The sequence below is a fragment of the Rhinopithecus bieti genome, unplaced genomic scaffold (genome assembly GCF_001698545.2).
Source record: "Rhinopithecus bieti isolate Rb0 unplaced genomic scaffold, ASM169854v2 scaffold_4907, whole genome shotgun sequence".
Lineage (NCBI taxonomy): Eukaryota > Metazoa > Chordata > Mammalia > Primates > Cercopithecidae > Rhinopithecus > Rhinopithecus bieti.
This window is the reverse complement of record NW_016804501.1, coordinates 752,399-774,466: the sequence shown is the minus strand read 5'-3', so window position 1 is coordinate 774,466 and position 22,068 is coordinate 752,399. Positions and strand designations below refer to the sequence as shown.

General features: G+C 50.2%; 1 protein-coding gene across 1 annotated transcript in view; it reads right to left on the bottom strand.

Moving 5' to 3' along the window:
* EP400 (E1A binding protein p400) overlaps positions 1-22,068 on the bottom strand; it is a 140,473-nt gene that overhangs the window by 27,672 nt on the left and 90,733 nt on the right. The window contains 14 exon segments of the mRNA XM_017868826.1: positions 300-486; positions 488-552; positions 667-748; positions 2,240-2,296; positions 2,432-2,568; positions 6,148-6,321; positions 6,488-6,729; positions 7,079-7,232; positions 7,316-7,360; positions 7,720-7,854; positions 8,302-8,385; positions 8,573-8,731; positions 14,210-14,353; positions 14,514-14,625. Of these exon segments, the coding sequence (XP_017724315.1) occupies positions 300-486; positions 488-552; positions 667-748; positions 2,240-2,296; positions 2,432-2,568; positions 6,148-6,321; positions 6,488-6,729; positions 7,079-7,232; positions 7,316-7,360; positions 7,720-7,854; positions 8,302-8,385; positions 8,573-8,731; positions 14,210-14,353; positions 14,514-14,625 (1,777 nt within the window).

Sequence of the window (22,068 nt, the reverse complement as noted above, 5' to 3'; positions counted from 1 at the left end):
AGGCAATTCCAAACTTCCCAGCCACCTCCACTAAAAGGAGCTGCCTCTACCTGCCAAATCCAATAAAGCCACTAAGCCCACAAAAGCCTTGGAGGAGTGAAATGGCAGAATCTGGGCGAAAACACACAATTCCTCTGGGGTGAGACTAAGCCTTTTCCCATTTCTTTAGAGGAAGGTCTACAGCCTGGAAATGTGCTAGAACCGGCAACAAGCTTCGTTTTAACAGAAAGCACTTGAATCAAGTGCGGGTGGGGGTGACTTCCTGTGGACGGGAAGCCCGTGAGGAGGTCCCTGCTCACCAGCACGGCCGCGCTGCCCCCCGTCGTGATTGCGGGCTGCGCCTTCGCTGGGGTCTGCACAGGCTGCGTCTGGGTCTGGGGCTGTGGCTGGGGTTGAGACTGGACAGCTGGTGGCCCTGCTGGCGGCTGGCTGCCCGCTGCCTGTGGTTGTGGCAGCGGTGGTGGTGGCTGCTGCGGGGTGGCGGGGCTGCGGTTGGGGCGGGGGCGGCTGGGCCACGGCCGGCTGCTGTGCCTTCTGCTGATCAGCCAGAGCCTGAGGGGCAGGGAAGGAAGAGGAGCCACTGGAGGGGCAGACCCGGCCTGCACACCCCCTGGATGAAGTCACAGCCACCACATTTTCCCACTCAAGCAGAAGGGCCCAGGGTGCTGACCTTTTCTCTTTTGCGATTCGCTCTGCACGGAGAGACGCCACCTGGATGGGAGGCAGTGGCTTGTCATAGTTGATTCCACTGAAAGACAGATGCAAAGGTTAAAAACATACAGGCAAGTTTTAAGATGGACAAGCACCAAGTACCCTAGAAACCCCGTGCTGCCAGGGGCTGGGGCAGCTCCAGCCCAGCCCACGAGACGAGGGCATCAAGCAAGGTGCCCAACGTGCCCTGCAGGAGATCGAGCCACCTGGACCTTGTCCTCGGCCTGGCGCTGAGTCCTCTTCCTTGAGGCCGAGCTCTCCCACGCTCCGGGAGAAGTATCTCTGAACACATCCCCAGGGTAACTGGTGGCAGTCCCCAAAACGCACAGCCCACCTCATGTGTCTGCACTGTACTCAGGAAAATCACTGTCTATTCATTCTGTGAGGACGCCCTCCAGTGAGGTAAAGGGAGGGCGGGACTGAGCCTGTCTCACTGCCCTGGGAATGCCCAGGCTCCACGCCGTGCAGGCCCGCAGCAGGTCCATAAATATTAGTTGGGTGAATTAACTCTGCATTTAATCAACAACATAAATCAAACACCTGGTCTGGGCTCCCAGACACTAGAGTCCCAAGGATCATAGTACTCACATCAGAAAACAAACAGGTAAAACGTGCAGTGGGTCTGAAGACGTGTACTGACTGCTATGACGGGAAACAGCAGGGCAGGGCCGCAATTCTCAACAGTGTGCTCTGAAAACATCTGGCGAGGGTGGTGAAGGGAAGGCCTGGGGCACGGCTGCCAGCACACTCAGGGAGCACCAAGGGGCTGAAAGCCAGGGCCAGGCGACGCAGAGCATGGGCAGGAGGGAGTCCTGGGGGCTTGAGGAGATGGGCCCTGGGCCGACTCCCTCTGACAAAGATCGCTCCACCACTGTGTGGAAAGGGAGCCACAGAACAAGGAAGCCTCCCAAATCCGCCACTGTGTGGTGCCTAAACCAGATGCACACCATTTCATCCCAGCATTTCCAACATTTATGGGCAGAGTCGGACAGTCAGAAACGCAGCAGACACCCATGTGCTGGCACTAAGGTTCCACACTGGGGTTTTGCCATCCAATTCTTACCCCATTTACTTTCTTGCATCTACCCACTTCTCTACCCATCCATTCATCCATTCCTCTTTTCCCCTGTAGAACTTCAGGGCAAGTACACACACCCCTAAACATGATGTGTTCTTAAGATATGGCTAACAAAATCAGTGCCTGAGAGGTGGGGTGCAAGGAAGAAAGCCCCCCTTGTGGTTGGCCACATGGCCCTGGCACACTCATCGTGTCCGTCAGCGTCTTGCCCCACCGAGGGCCAGCAAGGACAATCCCCGCAACACAGAGACAGGGCAGGGGCTGCCCCATGCACACCCCAGCCCATGGCAGGAGAAGCACCGTCTCTCCTGCAGGTTCTGCGCACTGCCATGTCCAGCTGATGCCTGAACACACCAAGTGCACAATGATTTGCTGAACTCGCTGAACTTAGATGACACTGGAATGAAATCCTTCCAAACAGTAACAAATGTATCATGACTAGAGAAATACCTTTCTGCCAACACAGACGCGTGCTTGGGGTTCTTCTGAAAGGGATTCATGCCAAGCCTGCAGTATAGACGGTGAGACAGTATTAAATAAACGAAATATCTGACGAAGCGTATGTTAAACATACATCAAAACCAAGCTTCACGCAATCTACTCAGTCATAATTAACATAAAATGAGCACTCAGAAAACATACAGAGGTTTGATTGGGGGGCTCCTCTTGCCCGCAGTCATTTTCATTAAGTCAAAGTGGCTCGTGTACAGCTGGGTGTGTGTGGCATTCTCATCCTGGGCATAGATCTGGCTCGTACGGAGAGGACGGTTGTTTTTACTCTGCAACAAAATTGATGAGAGTGCATTCGAATGAGGCAGCATGGACAGACGACTGCGCGGGACACAGGCCTCACTGGGTGGGAATCTGAGACTAAACTCCCCGTGGCTGAACACAAGCTTCCCTTTCCTGGGCCTTCTTTCCAAGTCCAAGCATAACCCAACAGCAGCGGCATTAAGTGGCTGTCACAGCCGACTGCTATGACACTCCCCAGTCCACGCTAACCCTTTCCAGGTGTTCTCTTACATAAGCCCCATAATCACCCAGAGAGGGAGAGGGAACAAAATAGGAGTGCAAAGTGCCCGAGGCCACACAGCAGGCAACCGTGTGGAGCAGGCTGTGAGCCGTCACCCGGCAACACCAAGGGGCAGCGTGGACCGCCACGGACACCACTGTCCTCTGCCCATGGTGGACAGTGAGGCTGGCGCATGCCCAGCGATGTCTCAAAGTACATTCTTGGGGGTCTTCAGCAGTGCTTATGCCTGGCAGTCCTTCCTTCATAAATTGCACAGCTAAACAACGGGCCACTCAATTGTGGGCTACTTGCTCCCAAGACATCTTAGCATCCTGCAGAATTTTAAAGAAACTCCTTGTCCTGTGAAGTGAACAGCCGTCCCAGGCATACTCTCTGTGCAAGGTTACAGAGGTAGTGACAAGTCAAGACCAGGGCTCAAGCACCTCCTTCCTTGCCCAGGGCTCTTCCCCCAAGCTCCTCTAAACTCTGGTCAAAGAGTGCGTGCCAAGGCGAAAACCAAGACTCTCACATGACACAGCAGCACAGGCCCAGGTACAGGTGTGTCTGCGCATGTACAAGCATACATGTCTGTGTGCACACGTGTCCTCTACTGCTAGAGGAATGCCCTAAATTCTGAAGGCAACACTAAGGACAACCAGAACTGGAAACCAATGTGCAAGGCCATAGCAGTCTCCTCCCAGAACACTGCACCATACCGGGAAGCATTCTCCTCCTTCTGTCACCCTAAGAGTAAGCAAAGGGAAGGAGGGAGAAGGGGTGCATAAGAGTAAGACCAGGTCTATCACACAAGACGCTAGATGGCCAGGTTGAGCCAGGCCAGAGGCGGAAAGACTGTGTGTCTGGTAACAGAGCTCCTGTGCAGGCTCTAACCAGGCATGAATGCCCCGTCCCACATGGCTTGCCGGAGTCCCGCAGGCTCTGAGAGGTGGGGCTGTCCCACTCACGCACACATCTGACCACTGTCACCATCATGGGCTTCCACAGGGCGTGAGGGACACGGAGGCTCAGGATGCCCTTTAGGGAGCTCGACAAGCCACCGTGGGGTCCTCTAATGCAAAGAGTCATGGCCTCTACATACAGAAGGAGAGGCCCTGGAGAAAATTCTAGGTCTCAGGTTTCTGTTGATTCCTAAAATATAGGTTAAGACTGAATCTTACTCTACGTTTCTGTGCACAGGCTCTTAACAAAATGTTCCAACTTATTCAGAACATCACCCGCAGCTGGGGGTGGTGGCTCATGACTGTAATCCCAACACTTTGGGAGGCCGAGGTGGGTGGATTATCTGAGGTCAGGAGTTCGAGAGTAGCCTGGCCAACCTGGTGAAATTTAGGGTATTCTTCTAGCAGTAGAGGACACATCTTTACTAAAAATATAAAAATTAGCCAGGCGTGGTGGCATGCACCTGTAATCCCAGCTACTCGGGAGGCTGAGGCAGGAGAATCACATGAACCTGAGAGGCAGAGGTTGCAGTGAGCCGAGATCATGCCACTGCACTCCAGCCTAGGCGACAACAGTGAAACTCCTGTCTAAAAAAAAAAAAAGAACATCACCCTCAAACTTTACAAATATTTTGCCTTTTTCTCTGGATTAGCTTCATAAATCAGCTATAAAAGAAGACAATATTTTAGCTTTACTTTTTTCCATAATAAAGTAATGACTATTAATACAAACGCTTCCAAAACACAGAAAACCTAATTAATGCAAGATTCCAGGAAGTCTTATTGGTGAAGGGACCACAAAGTGGTATTACAAAGAAAATTTGCTTTTCTACGTTCAACAACAACAAAAAAATGCTTTATTTTCAGACAAGTATTTTTAGAAAAATGAAGAGAGATGACTGAAAGAGTGGGTACAGAAATAAATTAAGTGTGATGTTTGCATCCTGAGGATGGATCTGGCTATTATGGAGAAAATGTAATTCTCACAAATTAGAAACAAAAGTAAATACAGTAAAAGTCCTGGATGCTGCCTCTACTATATCTGCCCCACCCTGTCCCATGCAGTAAGACATGCCCACAGCTCCTGTTTGGATGGGCTCCACGAGGTGAACTGAAAGGCAGTGGTCCCCACACACCAGCATGGCAAGTGCCCTGGAAGTGAGACAGCACATCCCCCGAGGGCTGTGGACACCGGCAACGTGGGCACAGCAGAGCATGCAGACGCTGCTGGTGTGGGGGCTCTGGATGCGGTCCTGAGGCGAGAAAGGCAGGCAAGCAGCAAGAAGGAGCCGCCTGAAGAAAGCCAGATGCACAACGGAGAGTTGATTACTCAGTTCAAGGGAAGGCACGCCACACGCACGCCTACATGTTACTGACCAGCTGCCTGGACTCTTCCTGGGTCAAGCTACAAACCACACAGCTGACTTCTTACATGAAAGACCAATGATTTGACTATACTATATGTAAACAAACACTTGCAATACTTATAGTTAACCCTGAAACAGGAAATATTACGTTTGTCAAACCATTGCAGCCAGCCAGTCATTCAGTACCGGAATAGCAGAGGTACCAGTAACAGACTTTTAAGTACGCTATGATCAAAACAAAGCGAGACAGCTTATCTTTTCACTCACCCAAAACCTTCTTGAAAATGTCTGTCTATATATGACCAAGTATTTGGATGACACCCTCATTTAAGTATGCCATGATCAAAACCCAGTGAGAGGTCTTTTCATTCATCCAAAACCTTGTTGAAAATGTATATATATCGGCCAGGTGCAGTGGCTCATGCCTGTAATCTCAGCACTTTGGGAGGCCGAGGCGGGTGGATCACAAGGTAAGGAGATCAAGACCATCCTGGCCAACACAGTGAAACCCCGTCTCTACTAAAAATACAAAAATTAGCCGGGTGTGGTGGCGGGCGCCTGTAGTCCCAGCTACTCGGGAGGCTGAGGCAGGAGAATGGTGTGAACCCGGGAGGTGGAGTTTGCAGTGAGCTGAGATCATGCCACTGCACTTTAGCCTGGGTTACAAAGCGAAAATGTATACATATATATACGGCCAAGTATTCGGATGACACCTACACTATCTTAGAAATGACAATGGCAGTGCAAATGTTGGTATCAGATAAAACCTCAGGTATGAGGCCTGCTGCCAACACCAAGCACAGTGTGAACACCTCCATCACTGCTCATGCCATAGGCGAGGCACAGTGCAGGAACCTGACCTCGCTGGGTCCACCAGGAGCCCAAGGAGATGGACTTCACCGCAGACCCACAGTCTGAAGGAGCCCAGTCAGTGAAGAGCAGAACTGGAGCTGATACTGCAGGCCACAGCCACCACACCTGCCTGTGTTCTCCTCGGAAGACAAACAAGACCGTGCTTACCTTCCCCTCCTCTCGTGGAATGATGACGTTCTCGTAGCGATTCCGGCACTGTTTGGAAGAGCGGTAGATTCGGCTACAGGAGTTAACGACGTCACTGACAAGATCCCAATTAGGTGTGTGAGCAGGTGACACGATTGTGAGGTTCAAAGGCAGCTCCAGTAACTGCTTTACAGCCTAGAGAACGAGGTTTCAGGTAAAACAGGCGAATACACCCTAAGTCAGAAGGTTTTCCCTCCTGCCAAAGACTCCTCGCAAAGTGATCACAGTGAGCTGGAAGCACAGATGTGAGGGAGAAAAATGACCACACGTGACTGCTGGCACAAAGACCACGCCCACCTACCTGCAGCAGCGCCCAGTCCTCACTGATGAGCCACTCGGGGTTGTCTTGACCAGGCTCGGCTGTGGGTTTGGCAAAAGTTGGCAGGGGCTTGGCGAATGGCACCTGCTGCTTCAGCAGAATATTCTTCTTCTGTTCCTTGCCCTCTCTGCGAATTTTCAGGAGGCCTGGTGTTGCTCGGTCAAACAGGGACCGAGGAGGGACGACTGCCTCCCCGTGACGCTGCTTCTTCTTCCTGCCTGCAGCTGAACAGAGAGGCCGTCTTCAGCAAGACAGTAAACCAGGAGATTCCACATTGGCAGGCAAAAGACAAAGGAAACCGGTTGGGCAAGTCTGGAGGTGCCTGGGCAAAGAGGCCGCAGAAAGCACCTGCCAAAGACAGACCTGCTCTCAGGTCTTCACAGTCAGTCAGAAGGAAACATGAAGGTTTCCTCATTGGAAACAACAGAACTTGTGCACAGGGCCTGAGAGGCCGTGGGCGGCGTGTGAGCCCTCGCCCTGCAGCAGACAGGCAGACAGCAGACAGCGGCCGACATGCAGGGACTCTGCAGGCCAGGGCCCGCCTAGGTCGCGCGATGCCCTCGGGATGCGCACCTGAAGGGTCCGTTTTGTGTCGCTTCCGCTCCTTCCTCACATACACGGGGGGCAGCTTAGCCTCTGGGATGGGAGTGGCTTCATACATGAGACACATGACCGAGTCGAGATAGATGTCACTGTCGTCCTGTGGCGGGGTGGGCGGGGTCCAGAGCTGCATGGAGAAGGGAGGCCCATGAGATGTGGAACTCACAGGAAGCTGCCCGCCCAGACCCAAAGGGAGAGGGCAGCACTCACCGGCATGACTTCTGCCTGCCCATCGACATCTTCGTAGACATACTCCTGTAGGGAACACGGCACGCTCTAATTTCCACCAAGTCTCAGTGTCATGTTGTAAGCCACAAATCATGTACCTTCATACTTATTAAGTCTTCCAAATAAGTCTGATCGACATGACTATTTATAATAAGACTTATAAATGCTTTAATCAGAGCTGGTCAATATCTAACTGCAATCTCCAAGTGTCAATTTTTAAGAAAGCTGTGTTTTTAGAACATGAGTGAGGTTGTTTTGATATGAGAAGTAACAATTCCCAGGCATTTTCTCATGTCAATGGACACAGACTTTGAACAGCCAAACATGGCTGAACAAGGGCCCCTCAGCAGGGGGGCAAGAGGGCAGGAGGGCCCCGGGCCAGGTACCATGCTGTAGGCATCCTCTCGGGTGTAGGTCAGGAGCTCCGCCTCCTCCTGCTCCAGCCGCAGCCGGGCCTCCCTCTCCTGCAGGGTCTTCAGGTTCCAGAACTCCCACGCCCTCACTGCAGTCATCACTGCGTCCTGATGGGGAGAGCAGCAGGAACGTTCAGGATCAGGAACGCAGCTCAGAGCAGCCCCCGAGTCCCCGCTCCAGGTCTCCCTGCTGTCTCAGAGCCACATGTTCTCTATACACACCGACCCACAACGTGTCACCCTGCAAGCAGCAGCCTGCTGCAAATCAAATTAAAGACACTGAGGGGAGAACAAGCCCCCACGATCCCTATGGGGGGAAACCGAGCCCCCACGGTCCCTACGAGGGGTGAACAAGCCCCACGGTCCCTACGAGGGGTGAACAAGCCCCACGGTCCCTACGGGCTTCTCGAGACTCTCTTCATTTTAAGTTCATTTCCAAACTTGTGGGTTTTGGCTTTTGTGACTTTAATTTAATGAAGTCACATTTACTTTAAATCAAACTTAACTCTGAAAATATTGCGATTTTTTTCACTGACCAAAAGCTGACTCTCTTACCTCACTGTCTCTCGCTTTTTCTTGCTCAGTGGAAGCATGGAATAGTTCCAGGTAATTTAAAGCGTATTTTTCAATTGGTGTAAGCTGTTCCAAAAGTATATTTTTTGAATAGGGTTAATAGCCAGTTAATAAAAGTCAAATTCCTTATACAACCCACTCACCAACATGCATGTGAATCAAAAAAGTAATTTTTCTTGCAGTAAACAATAAATATTTTATAGAACGGTCAAATTTTTAAAGTATGTCGTTGTAAAGGAAAACATGCCCAAACCTGCTCCATGAAGTCAGCCAGTTCCTCTAATTGGGACGGTTCTTCATCACATGGCGTGTTCTCAGAGTCTGAGGACAGAGCATCAGTGTGTGGTCCCGGCACCCCCTCCTCTGCGGACTTCTGGGCATCCTCCTCCAGATACTCAATACTCTTGAGGGCCTGAGGAAAGTCTGAGTTTAGATTTTGCCTTGACAGACTTTTTAAATGAGGGTAGTTTGAACAAGAGCCGTCCTGTGTAAAGTTAACGGAGATGCCTACACTGTAATCACCCGCTCTCTAGAAAAGCAACCACTCCTTCCCTGAGGTCCTCTCACAGGTGAAAATGGTAACACACTTAGAGAATACAGAAAATGAGCGGGAAATCTCCTGGGCCTTGCTAACCTTACTATCGAGTTGGACAGGCAGGCCCCATGGAAGAGCTGGGCACTGACGCAGGCAAAGCGTGCACCCAGGGCCAGAGAAGCTCTGAGAACAAGAAAGGCCCAGGAGACTCCATCTCAGACCTGATGCACACCACTGCCCTCAGCTGACAGACACAGCAGGACAGAGGCTTCTGTCCAGGAAACAGACAGCAGACGGACAGCCCAACGTTATGGCAGCAGGAGCAAGTCCACCACGAAATGTAGCATTGATGACTATAAACATACAAGACAGCTTTATCACAGTGCAAGACACGCAAGTTAGAATGAGGAGACGCCACTGTTCAGCTGCAGAAACAGCTAGGAACACACATCTGATAGTTACCTGCAGATGTGGGCAAAAGACGTCTGACATGGAGGTATGGTTTTTAGTTAGAAGATACAAATTAAAAACTGATACAATCTGTTTCCAGGGCAATCTGGTAAAACCTGCAAAGTTATATAACACCACTTCGACACTATACACAGAACTTATTGCCAGATAGCTGGTGCACCTAAGTAGCAAACATCAAACAACGCAACATGTAGAAGAAAAGAGAGGAGGATGCACAGCGACCTTCAGGTGGGCAGAGAATCTCCTCAGCAGAGCACAAAAAGCGCCCACTATAAGACAGCAGACGTGGGCCCTGGATGGTGTCAGAACTCGAACTTCTGCTCATCAATATATAGCGTTTAGAAAGGCAAACCACAGAACGGGAAAGATATGTCACGTGTATCAAACAAAGGCCTTTTATCTGGGATACATAAAGAACTCCAACAAGTCATTAAGAAATGGAGACAAATGGCCGGGCATGGTGGCTCACGCCTGTAATCACAGCACTTTGGGAGGTCAAGGCAGGTGGATCACCTGAGGTCAGAGGTTCAAGACCAGTCTTGCCAACATGGAGAAACCCCATCTCTACTAAAAATATAAAAATTAGCCAGGCGTGGTGCATGCACCTGTAATCCCAGCTACTTGGGAGGCTGAGCTGGAGAATCACTTCAACCTGGGAGGCAGAGGTTGCAGCGAGCCAAGATCATACCACTGCACTGCAGCCTGGATGATGAGTGGGACTCCGTTTTAAAAAAAAAAAAAAAAAAAAAAGAAACCCAATAAAAAAATTGGGAAAAGACTTGGCATTTCTTTAAAAAGTACTCAAACTGCCAGTGAATATATGAAGAGGCACTCAAACTCATCAATCAGCAGCAAAACTACAAATTAAACCGCAATAAGACTATCCCACGTTCCGCCCTGCAGCTACAGTGACAGGACCACCAATTTTGCCTCCACACCACCACCCAGAACAACCCCATGGCGGGAGCATCCCCGGCGCAGCCACAGCATCCGCTGAGGTCAAACGTATGCAGCCTGAATTGCACATGCGTGCTTACCAAAGACAAGGATAGAAACATCCACAGGAGCACAATTCCAATTAACCACTCCATCACATCCACGAGCCGCAGACCTGATCAACTGCGGTATATTCAGACAGAACTCTACACAACAATGAGAATGAGTTACCGACTGCCGCGCAGAACAAGAAGGCAGACCCGAAGGAACAGCGCCCCATGTAGAGAAAGTGCAGAAGCAGGGAATGCTGTCAGAATTCACAAGAGGCAGCACCAATGGGGGACCGGCCTTCTGAGGAGCCAGCCGCATCCTCCTCCTCCACCAGATACTAGCTACCAGGTGCTTCTACTGATGGAACATTTCTCCACCTGGAATCTTTGTGATGCGTACACTTGCTGTATGTTTTTGTATGTCAACAAGGACTTTTCTTAAAACCATTTTTCAGGCACAAATCCTCTGATGAGCATTGCCAATGATAGAAGAATCCTACAGCCACAGCCCCGTGCAGCAGGTACGAGCACATCACGCTAACGTGGATCTGTCTCTGCTGGCAAAAGGTCAAGGGTAACCTACCTCTCTGTTCCCAGGGGCTGGTCAAGCCAGTGAGGAGCAGCCACCCTCCTCACACACCCACTGCAGGGAGTCCTGCTGGCTCTACCCTCCAAAGACCCCCCCCTGCTGCCCCGGCAGGTCCCCCAGCTTTCCTCACCAGCCTTGCTCACCAGTGTTACTGCTCTGGGACTCTTAACTGGGCCCCAGGATCCCCCTGCCTTGCCACAACCGAGTCTCAACAAAGGAGTCAGAGCGACTCTCTTAGGTCATGCCAGACCCTGCACCACAGCTTGACTCAAACCCTTCCAAGGGCTCCCTGCAGTCAGGCCCCACCTGGTCACACCCTCCCCACCCCTTCAGCCACACTGACCTGTCTACTGTGGTGACCACAACATTCTCCCCTGGACTCAGCATTTCACAACTTCTCGTGCGAATAAATCACATGCTTTACTCACTAGGTTTGGTTTCTGCCTCTCTCCTTACTAGAATATAAGCTTCATGAAAGGTGAAATTGTCTTTTTTTCGATCCTGTATCCCCACTGCTTAGAACAGTGCCTGACACACAGTAAAACAATCAACAAGTATGTTTCCAAAGAATCTATGTGTTGACATACTATGCTGCTGGGAAACAACAGAGCCAGTATGGAAAATCCCGGACTTCCGATGGACATTTGGGTGGATTCCGTGTCCTGGCTGCTGGGATGGTGCTGCGATGAACACGAGGGTGCAGACCCCTCTTCTACGCACCAATTTCAACTCTTTGGATAGACACCCAGCAATGGGATTGCTGGATCCTGTGGGAGCTCTATTTCTACATTTTTGAGGAAGCTCCCTGCCGTCTCCCATGGTGGCCATGCCAATGACGTTTCCAGGAACAGAGTGCAACAGGTCCCTTTCCTCCATGTCCTCACCAACACTCGCTATCTTTTGCGTTTTGATGACAGTCATCCTAACAGGTGCCAGTTGGTACCTCATGTGGTTTTTATTTGATTTTCCTGATGATTAGTGATGCTGGACATTATTTCATCTACACATCGGCCACTTACATGTTTTCCTTTGAGACACACAGAGTCAGGTCCTTTGCATATTTTGTCTTTGAGACAGGGTCACTCTGTCACCCAGGTTGGAGTGTAGTGGCACAATCACAGCTCACAGTAGCCTTAATCTCCTGGGCTTAAGAGATCCTCCCGCCTCAGCCACCCCAGTAGCTGGGACTACAGGTGCTCACCACCACACTCATGGTTTTTAAAATTCTTCTTGTAGAGATGGGGTCCCACTATAATGCCCATGCCAGTCTTGAACTTCTGGCCTCAAGCCCTCCTCTAGCCTCAGCTTCCCAAAGTGCTGGGATTACAGGCCTGAGCCACCACACCTGGCCCCAGCTATGATTTTGTGTTGTTTTTTTTTTTCAACTTCATGCATGTATTACCTCCTTAAAACAGAATGAGGTTGATCCATACCTCCCGATAGGTAACAATCTGTAAGGTATTTCTGTGTAAAGGAAATGACACACAGACAAACTCTAGAAGAAATGTGAGAAACGGGGTGGTGGTGGGGTGGGGAGCAGGGCAGGAGACTGGCTTTTCATTATAAATTCTCAAAGGTTTGGGTCATAGGTGGATCCCTCAGGAATAGACATGCTCTGGGGTTGAGGGAACGGGTCTCGCCCTGTTTGTCCTGTGAGGGTCAGTCTATTAAAGGGAGCCTGCTGTCTGCCTCTCGCTCCCTCTCTTGCTGCGTGGTCTGCACATGCAGCTCCCCCTCCCCTTCTGCCACCATGGAAGCCGTCTGAGGCCCTCACCAGACAGATGCTCAATCCTGAACTCTGCTGCCATCAGAATCATGAGTGAAATAAACGCCCCCCCTTTTTTTTTTGAGACAGAGTCTTGCTGTGTTGCCCGGGCTGGAGTGCAGTGGCCGGATCTCAGCTCACTGCAAGCTCCGCCTCCCGGGTTTGCGCCATTCTCCTGCCTCAGCCTCCCGAGTAGCTGGGACTACAGGCGCCCGCCACCTCACCCGGCTAGTTTTGTATTTTAGTAGAGACGGGGTTTCACCGTGTTAGCCAGGATGGTCTCGATCTCCTGACCTCGTGATCCGCCCGTCTCGGCCTCCCAAAGTGCTGGGATTACAGGCTTGAACCACCGCGCCCGGCCCCATCCCCCTTTTTAAAATAAATCACCCAGTCTCAGGTATTCCTTTACAGCAACACAAACGGACTAAGACAGTCATACCCCAAGTATTTCTTACTTATTTAGTAACTGAGTAATGTTTAGAAATGGAAGAGGAGACAGCATCAGAGTTGGTGAGAACAGGCTGAGTACAGGCAATGAGGGGGCTGACACCATGAGGCTGGGAGGCTCAATCTCGCGTGTCGAGGGACAGGTGCTGAGAGGCTGTGCAGTGTGCCCAGTCTGGTCTTTAACGCTTTCACAGAAAAGAAAAACATAGAGAAAAGCCCATGCAGTCATGCGCTGCAGTCAAACAGGGCAGGAAAAAAGATGCACAGGGATACCAAATCCTTCCAAGGTAAGAGGCATAGAAACGGGGGCCCCAGAACAAGCTCTGGAGGAGTGGCAGGGCCACATGAAGGAGGAGAGGACTCAGAGAACGAAGGCAGCTAAAAGCCTCCATCTCCAGGACGTGAGGCTGTAGGGCTTTGGCGGGCAGCCATGGGGACGGGGAGGGAACAGCGGCCCCGTGACAGGTATATGATGTGTCCACACAGCAGCACGCTCAAAAGGGAAAAAAATTAAAGGACCCAAACATGCCCTCTATCTTCTAGTACCCATGCCAAAACAGTAAAATACTGACATAACCCGACAGCCAAAATATCATCACTTCAACAGGCAGTCAACATTCAAAAGTACCAACGTGATAATCTGTGTTCTTTCATACACTCAGTCTTCACAATCAACCGGCACCTTACACTTAGCACCTGAGTGCAGGCTGGTGGCTGCTCTGCTCAGGGAGAAGCCAACACAGCCAGCTGGAGGGGAGCAGGGGCAGTGCTGGGAGAGCCTCCAGAGAAGGCAGGAATAGATTTCCATGGGGAGGGGAAGGAGCTGAGACTGTGGGAAAGTGCGGATGAAGACGGCAGCAACTGCTTCAGTGACAGGCCTGTGGTCCGACCTTCGCCCCATTTCCCTCACTTGTATCTGCAGTTCAAAATCCCCATGACGGAAAGAAGGGAGTGGGGAGGCTCCAAAAGCAGGGATGGGAAGAGGGCTTCAGGCCAGGGAAGAGTGGGGACTGAGCACTCAGAGGCCCAGGGGAAGGTGCAGGTGTTCTGATGGCTCCCACCATGCAACTCTCCAGCCAGATTCAGTGTATTCTCACCTCTATGAAAGGTCTTGCAATTTTGGGTGCAATGGTTTCCGTGACAGAAGGTTCCTGAGAAAGCACCACAAACTCCTCAGCTTTGACTGGGAAGCCAGCATCATCCATGGGAGAATAAACCTCAAACAGCTCCTGGATGGTTCGCTGAACACAGAGACGTGTGTTACTCCCCAGTACAAGGTCCAAGTGTGCATCTGACCTGAGCTGGAGACCTAAGCCCCTCGCTAGTGTGCACTAACACCAGGCGATTCCATGCACCGCACAGCAGGCCTCACCTCAAGGACTCTCATCGAATAAGGAGTACCTGAGTTAAGAACGCCATGGAGTAGTCATTTCCCTGAGCAGCCACTTCTCGGATCAAATCTTTAGTTCCATTTTTCAACAATTTCTCTTCAATGGAATTGCCACTCACAAGCCTGCAAACGGAAGATATAAGATGCTAAGTCGGTCACCTGGAAATGCAGTGACAACAGGCTGGCCACAGTATGCAGATGGTGATCAGCGAGTCCACGTCCCTCGTCCAGGTCTACCCCTATTTGGAACATGCCTTCGTGGGGCCCCAAAGGCCACTGTCAGCCAGCCCCTCCAATCTTAGCTCTCCCGCCTCCCAGACAGCTGACAGGAGGCCCCTCCAGAAGACTCTTCGCTGTCCCACCTCATCCTTCTACACGTCATCCCGTTTTTCTCCCACCAGTCTCAACCTGGAAATGTCCCACCCGGTCCTTCCAGGTGTACCTCCAGCATCTATCTTCTCTGAAACTTCACTGAGCCCAACAGGCAGAACTGATAATTTCACAGACTTGCTTGTTAACCCTCATGAGACATCATCTCATTCTCACGTAATTATGGACATTTTCATCTTTTTAACCCCTGTACACTACCAGACCCACAATAGGTGTTCAATTAAGACTATGATTTGTAGATGTGACCCCCCTGGACAGACGGACCCCCAGTGCAGGGACACATGGCTTTCCTTAAGATTGTATCATTGGGGACACAGAACAAACCACGCAGTCTATTGCCTTCCCATGAGGCTCATCTGCCTGTAAAATGCTAAATGCTAACCCCCCAAAATGCTCACATTAAACAATTTTAACAGCATGATTTTCACAGAGATGAAAACAAATTTTTTTCAGAAAATTCCAAATTAAAAGGATCCTAAATATTAAAGAAAAACAATCATAGGGAACAGAACGGAAAATGAAGACGTGAACCCAGATACAAACAAAGAAACTAAATACGTAATAAAGGGAAATAGCAACATGAAAGACGGACGGACAACTCCATCAACAGCAAACCACCACCCAGGACGACTTTCATGGCCTTTAAATGAAAATCTGCTCTTTCTTGATTATATTACTACATGCTCATCGTAAATTATTTGATTACATTAAAAGTACAAGAAACAAAACAAAACAAAAAATCACCTGGATTCCAATCACCCTGAGAACCATTAAAAAAGGTAGGAATGGCATTTCCACCCACCTTAGTTCACAAGAAGGTGCCGCTGCCTGTGTGTGACGGTGTGCACTTCCACGGGCACACTTTTCCTAACAGGTGTACTTCCTAGCTGCTTCAGGGAGGGTGGCCTGCCTCTCCTGCCCTCTACCCCAGCAGCCACGTCAGTGTGAACCTGGGTGGGTGCGTGCTTCCACGACATTCCTTGTGTGAACCTGGATGCGAGCTTCCACGAAGTTCCATTTCAACCTGGGTGCGAGCTTCCACGAAGTTCCATTTCAACCTGGGTGCGAGCTTCCACGAAGTTCCGTGTGAACCTGGGTGTGTCCCTTCACGACCTTCCACGTGAACCTGGGTGTGTCCTTCCACGACGTTCCGTGTGAACATGAGTGTGTACTTCCACGACACTCCATGTGAACCTGGTTGTGTCCCTCCACGACGTTCCGTGTGAACCTGGGTGTGTCGTTCCACGATGCTCTGTGTGAACCTGGGTGTGTCCTTCCACGACGTTCCGTGTGAACCTGGGCGTGCCCGTCCATGACGTTCCGTGTGAACCTGGGTGTGTCGTTCCACGATGCTCTGTGTGAACCTGGGTGTGCCCGTCCACGACGCTCCGTGTGAACCTGGGTGTGTCCTTCTATGACGTTCCGTGTGAACCTGGGTGTGTCCTTCCACGACGTTCCATGTGAACATGAGTGTGTACTTCCACGACGTTCCATGTGAACCTGGGTGTGTACTTCCACGACGTTCCATGTGAACCTGGGTGTGTCGTTCCACGATGCTCTGTGTGAACCTGGGTGTGTCCTTCCATGATGTTCCGTGTACTGTCACCTCACGCACAATCGTGTGGGGAAAACGTCTGCCTCATTTCCTACTTCTCTGCATTCTGCTATCCTCGCTAAGCAGTGTATTACAGAAATCCCTCGACATGAGCTCATTTTCCACCTGGCTGCTCAATACGGTGGATGGCTGTGCCCCAATGACTGCTTTGTGTCATGTGACAAAGCTGCGACACACATCCTTAGATAGCAATCCCACGCCCCCATCAACATGAGGACGTCCCCTTTTCTCGTGCCAGGCTGAGCAGGCTCGTTCCCTTAGGGTCTCACCTGTCCGGGGCATGAGAAGAGAGATCTCATCGTGCATTAAACTGGTCCTTCCTTCTCCAGACCAGTGAGCTGGAGCGGCCTCTCATACTTTTTGGCCAATTGGGATGGACTGTTCATATTCACAGGCCCTTCCTTTTTAAAAGTAAGGGGGGTGGGGGGGTCTTTATATATCTTCTCGATTTTTAAGAGCTATTTAACCCTTTATGTACACTGAGAATGGCAAATCATCTTCCTGCTCTATCACCCGCCTGCCCACTGCACTCACCGTACATGTACAACACTCATCTTCCTGTCATCTCCCCACTCATCACCTGCCTGCCCACTGGGCTCACCGTATCTGTACAACGCTCGGCTTCCTGTCTCACTGCAGCCGTGTGCCTGTCTCCCCTGACTTCGGGGTCTGTGTGGGTCGGGCGGTCCCTTCCAGCTCACGGCCACAGGCACCGTCTCTTCGAGAGTGTTCTAATACTGCTGCTCCACTGAAAACATTCAAGTCCTTCATCCCTCTGGACTCCGCTCTGGTCAGGCATGGGAGCAGCACTCCAAGCCCGTCCTCTTACTCGTGGAGCGCAAGGTGTGCAGCACATTCATGACAGAAAGGCCCTCCAGTTACTGTGAGAGCCAACCTCTGTTAACATGCAAAATCCCCATGGATGCCAGGCTATCTGCCCTGACACCAACAGCACCCTTATGCAGTTTGGGGGTCCCCATGGCTCATAGTGGGGCACACTCCCACCCGCAACACTGAGCATCATGATGGTGGCCTTCATCAGGATGTCCGCACCGCAAGCACACTGGCACCACCTTACCCAGCCATGTGTGTGCACGCATACAATCTTCACACCCATGAGAAGCGTTTTCACAAAAATAATATTAAATTTTAGTATTACTTTGGAGAAACTTCACAAGTTCATGAACGAAGTCTACCCACTCAAGAACAAAGTGTGTCTTCACACTTGGCACAGCTCATCCTGCATCTTTCAAGGCCACCTCATGCCACACTTCAGATGCCCTGTTCCTGCACCGCTAAGGCCATGCCTGAGACTTTATTGCTACTGAGAATAAAACACTTTTCCAATTTCTAGCTAGTAATTGCTAAAGGGCCAACAATGCAGAATGGATTCCACACTAAGCCCTTATCCATTCAACATAAACCATGCACCAAACTTATATTCATCACCATGGAAACGTATGTATTAATGTACTGTTAAAAAAAAAAAAAGTTTACAAAATAAGACACAGTGTGAGCCTTCTTAAAGAATCAGAAACATGTCTGGAAAGATGTGCAGCTAAATATTAATAATTGCTGCCTCTATAGGATCCTTGTTTTTCTTTACAGGCTTTCCTTTTTTTCCTCGAGGAACAAGTAAAGCATTTATAGCAAGAAAAATAATAATCAAACAATTTAAATACAGCATTTGAATNTGCGAGCTTCCACGAAGTTCCATTTCAACCTGGGTGCGAGCTTCCACGAAGTTCCATTTCAACCTGGGTGCGAGCTTCCACGAAGTTCCATTTCAACCTGGGTGCGAGCTTCCACGAAGTTCCATGTGAACCTGGGTGCGAGCTTCCACGATGTTCCGTGTGAACCTGGGTGTGTCCCTTCACGACCTTCCACGTGAACCTGGGTGTGTCCTTCCACGACGTTCCGTGTGAACATGAGTGTGTACTTCCACGACACTCCATGTGAACCTGGTTGTGTCCCTCCACGACGTTCCGTGTGAACCTGGGTGTGTCGTTCCACGATGCTCTGTGTGAACCTGGGTGTGTCCTTCCACGACGTTCCGTGTGAACCTGGGCGTGCCCGTCCATGACGTTCCGTGTGAACCTGGGTGTGTCGTTCCACGATGCTCTGTGTGAACCTGGGTGTGCCCGTCCACGACGCTCCGTGTGAACCTGGGTGTGTCCTTCTATGACGTTCCGTGTGAACCTGGGTGTGTCCTTCCACGACGTTCCATGTGAACATGAGTGTGTACTTCCACGACGTTCCATGTGAACCTGGGTGTGTACTTCCACGACGTTCCATGTGAACCTGGGTGTGTCGTTCCACGATGCTCTGTGTGAACCTGGGTGTGTCCTTCCATGATGTTCCGTGTACTGTCACCTCACGCACAACCGTGTGGGGAAAACGTCTGCCTCATTTCCTACTTCTCTGCATTCTGCTATCCTCGCTAAGCAGTGTATTACAGAAATCCCTCGACATGAGCTCATTTTCCACCTGGCTGCTCAATACGGTGGATGGCTGTGCCCCAATGACTGCTTTGTGTCATGTGACAAAGCTGCGACACACATCCTTAGATAGCAATCCCACGCCCCATCAACATGAGGACGTCCCCTTTTCTCGTGCCAGGCTGAGCAGGCTCGTTCCCTTAGGGTCTCACCTGTCCGGGGCATGAGAAGAGAGATCTCATCGTGCATTAAACTGGTCCTTCCTTCTCCAGACCAGTGAGCTGGAGCGGCCTCTCATACTTTTGGCCAATTGGGATGGACTGTTCATATTCACAGGCCCTTCCTTTTAAAAGTAAGGGGGGTGGGGGGGTCTTTATATATCTTCTCGATTTTAAGAGCTATTTAACCCTTTATGTACACTGAGAATGGCAAATCATCTTCCTGCTCTATCACCCGCCTGCCCACTGCACTCACCGTACATGTACAACACTCATCTTCCTGTCATCTCCCCACTCATCACCTGCCTGCCCACTGGGCTCACCGTATCTGTACAACGCTCGGCTTCCTGTCTCACTGCAGCCGTGTGCCTGTCTCCCCTGACTTCGGGGTCTGTGTGGGTCGGGCGGTCCCTTCCAGCTCACGGCCACAGGCACCGTCTCTTCGAGAGTGTTCTAATACTGCTGCTCCACTGAAAACATTCAAGTCCTTCATCCCTCTGGACTCCGCTCTGGTCAGGCATGGGAGCAGCACTCCAAGCCCGTCCTCTTACTCGTGGAGCGCAAGGTGTGCAGCACATTCATGACAGAAAGGCCCTCCAGTTACTGTGAGAGCCAACCTCTGTTAACATGCAAAATCCCCATGGATGCCAGGCTATCTGCCCTGACACCAACAGCACCCTTATGCAGTTTGGGGTCCCCATGGCTCATAGTGGGGCACACTCCCACCCGCAACACTGAGCATCATGATGGTGGCCTTCATCAGGATGTCCGCACCGCAAGCACACTGGCACCACCTTACCCAGCCATGTGTGTGCACGCATACAATCTTCACACCCATGAGAAGCGTTTTCACAAAATAATATTAAATTTTAGTATTACTTTGGAGAAACTTCACAAGTTCATGAACGAAGTCTACCCACTCAAGAACAAAGTGTGTCTTCACACTTGGCACAGCTCATCCTGCATCTTTCAAGGCCACCTCATGCCACACTTCAGATGTCCTGTTCCTGCACCGCTAAGGCCATGCCTGAGACTTTATTGCTACTGAGAATAAAACACTTTTCCAATTTCTAGCTAGTAATTGCTAAAGGGCCAACAATGCAGAATGGATTCCACACTAAGCCCTTATCCATTCAACATAAACCATGCACCAAACTTATATTCATCACCATGGAAACGTATGTATTAATGTACTGTTAAAAAAAAAAAAAGTTTACAAAATAAGACACAGTGTGAGCCTTCTTAAAGAATCAGAAACATGTCTGGAAAGATGTGCAGCTAAATATTAATAATTGCTGCCTCTATAGGATCCTTGTTTTCTTTACAGGCTTTCCTTTTTTTCCTCGAGGAACAAGTAAAGCATTTATAGCAAGAAAAATAATAATCAAACAATTTAAATACAGCATTTGAATTACTATGACACCAACTGTCTTGTTAAAAAACAAATGGTGGGCTGGGTGCAGTGACTCACGCCTGTAATCCCAGCACTTTGGGAGGCTGAGGCGGGCTGACTGCTTGAGTCCAGGAGTTTGGGACCAGCCTGGGCAACATAGTGAAACCCTGTCTGTACAAAAAATACAAACATTAGCCAGGCATGGTGCTGTACACCTGTAGCCCCAGCCACCCGGGAGGCTGAGCCGGGAGGATCACTTGAGCCTAGGTGATAAGAGGCAGCAGTGAGCCAAGATCACGCCACTGCACTCCAGCCTAGGCAACAGACCCTGTCTCCAAAAAAAAAAAAAAAAAAAAAAAAAGGTTAAAGCACACTTGGGGTTGTAGTTGCAGGGTCAGCTACTACCTAGGAGACCTCATGCAGGGACCATACTTGTCTAGTCTCAGGTTCTCTACTGGGAATTGACACATCACTATGAAAGGCGAGCCTAGGCTGCACTCGGTACACAACCAGGCACAAAATAAGCAAAAGAAGTAAATATCCTATTACACTGTAACAGCAAGCACTTAGAAATTTAAAAATAGAGAGTAATCTTTCTCCATGTCTCCCAATTGTGTTTTGACAGTTCCAGTTTTTATCTTTAAAGCTAATAATAGGCTGGGTGCGGTGGCTCATGCCTATATCCCAGCACTTTGGGAGGCCAAGGCGGGCGATCACCTGAGGTTGGGAGTTCCAAGATCAGCCTGGCCAACATGGTGAAAACCCGTTTCTACCAAAAATACAAAAACTAGCAGAGCATGGTGGCGCACACCTGTAACCCCAGCTACTCAGGGGGCTGAGGCAGAAGAATCACTTGAACCCAGGAGGCAGAGGTTGCAGTGAGCCGAGACGGCGCCACCGCACTCCAGCCTGACTAACAAGAGCAAAACTCCATCTCAAAAAAAAAAAAAAAAAAAAAAAAAAAAAAAAAAAGTTTTGGCTGGGCGCAGTGGCTCATGCCTGTAATCCCAGTACTTTGGGAGGCCGAGGCAGGCGGATCACAAGGTCAGGAGTTCGAGACCAGCCTGGCGAATACGGTGAAACCCATATCTACTAAAATACAAAATTAGCCAGTCGCAGTGGCGCACGCCTGTAGTCCCAGCTATTCAGGAGGCTAAGGCAGAAGAATCGCTTGTACCTGGGAGGCAGAGGTTGCGGTGAGCCAAGATCGTGCCACTGCACTGCCGCCTGAGCGACAGAGTAAGACTCCGTCTCAAAGAAAAAATCTATTTTAATTCTCTTTTTCTTCTTTTCACAGGTGTTGACCATTCTTTCAGTAGCCATTTTACTCACAGAGAACTTTTAGCTCATAGTAAGTAAAACAACCCAAAATCTAAATCATACTTTTAAGACTGAGGTACTCTGGAGGGGCCACCACGTATAAAACTGAGCACAGCAGGGTGACTTGTGTGAGCAGCATCACTACCTTACAATTTCAAGCAAATGCTGAGTATAAATAAAAGGAATAGATAA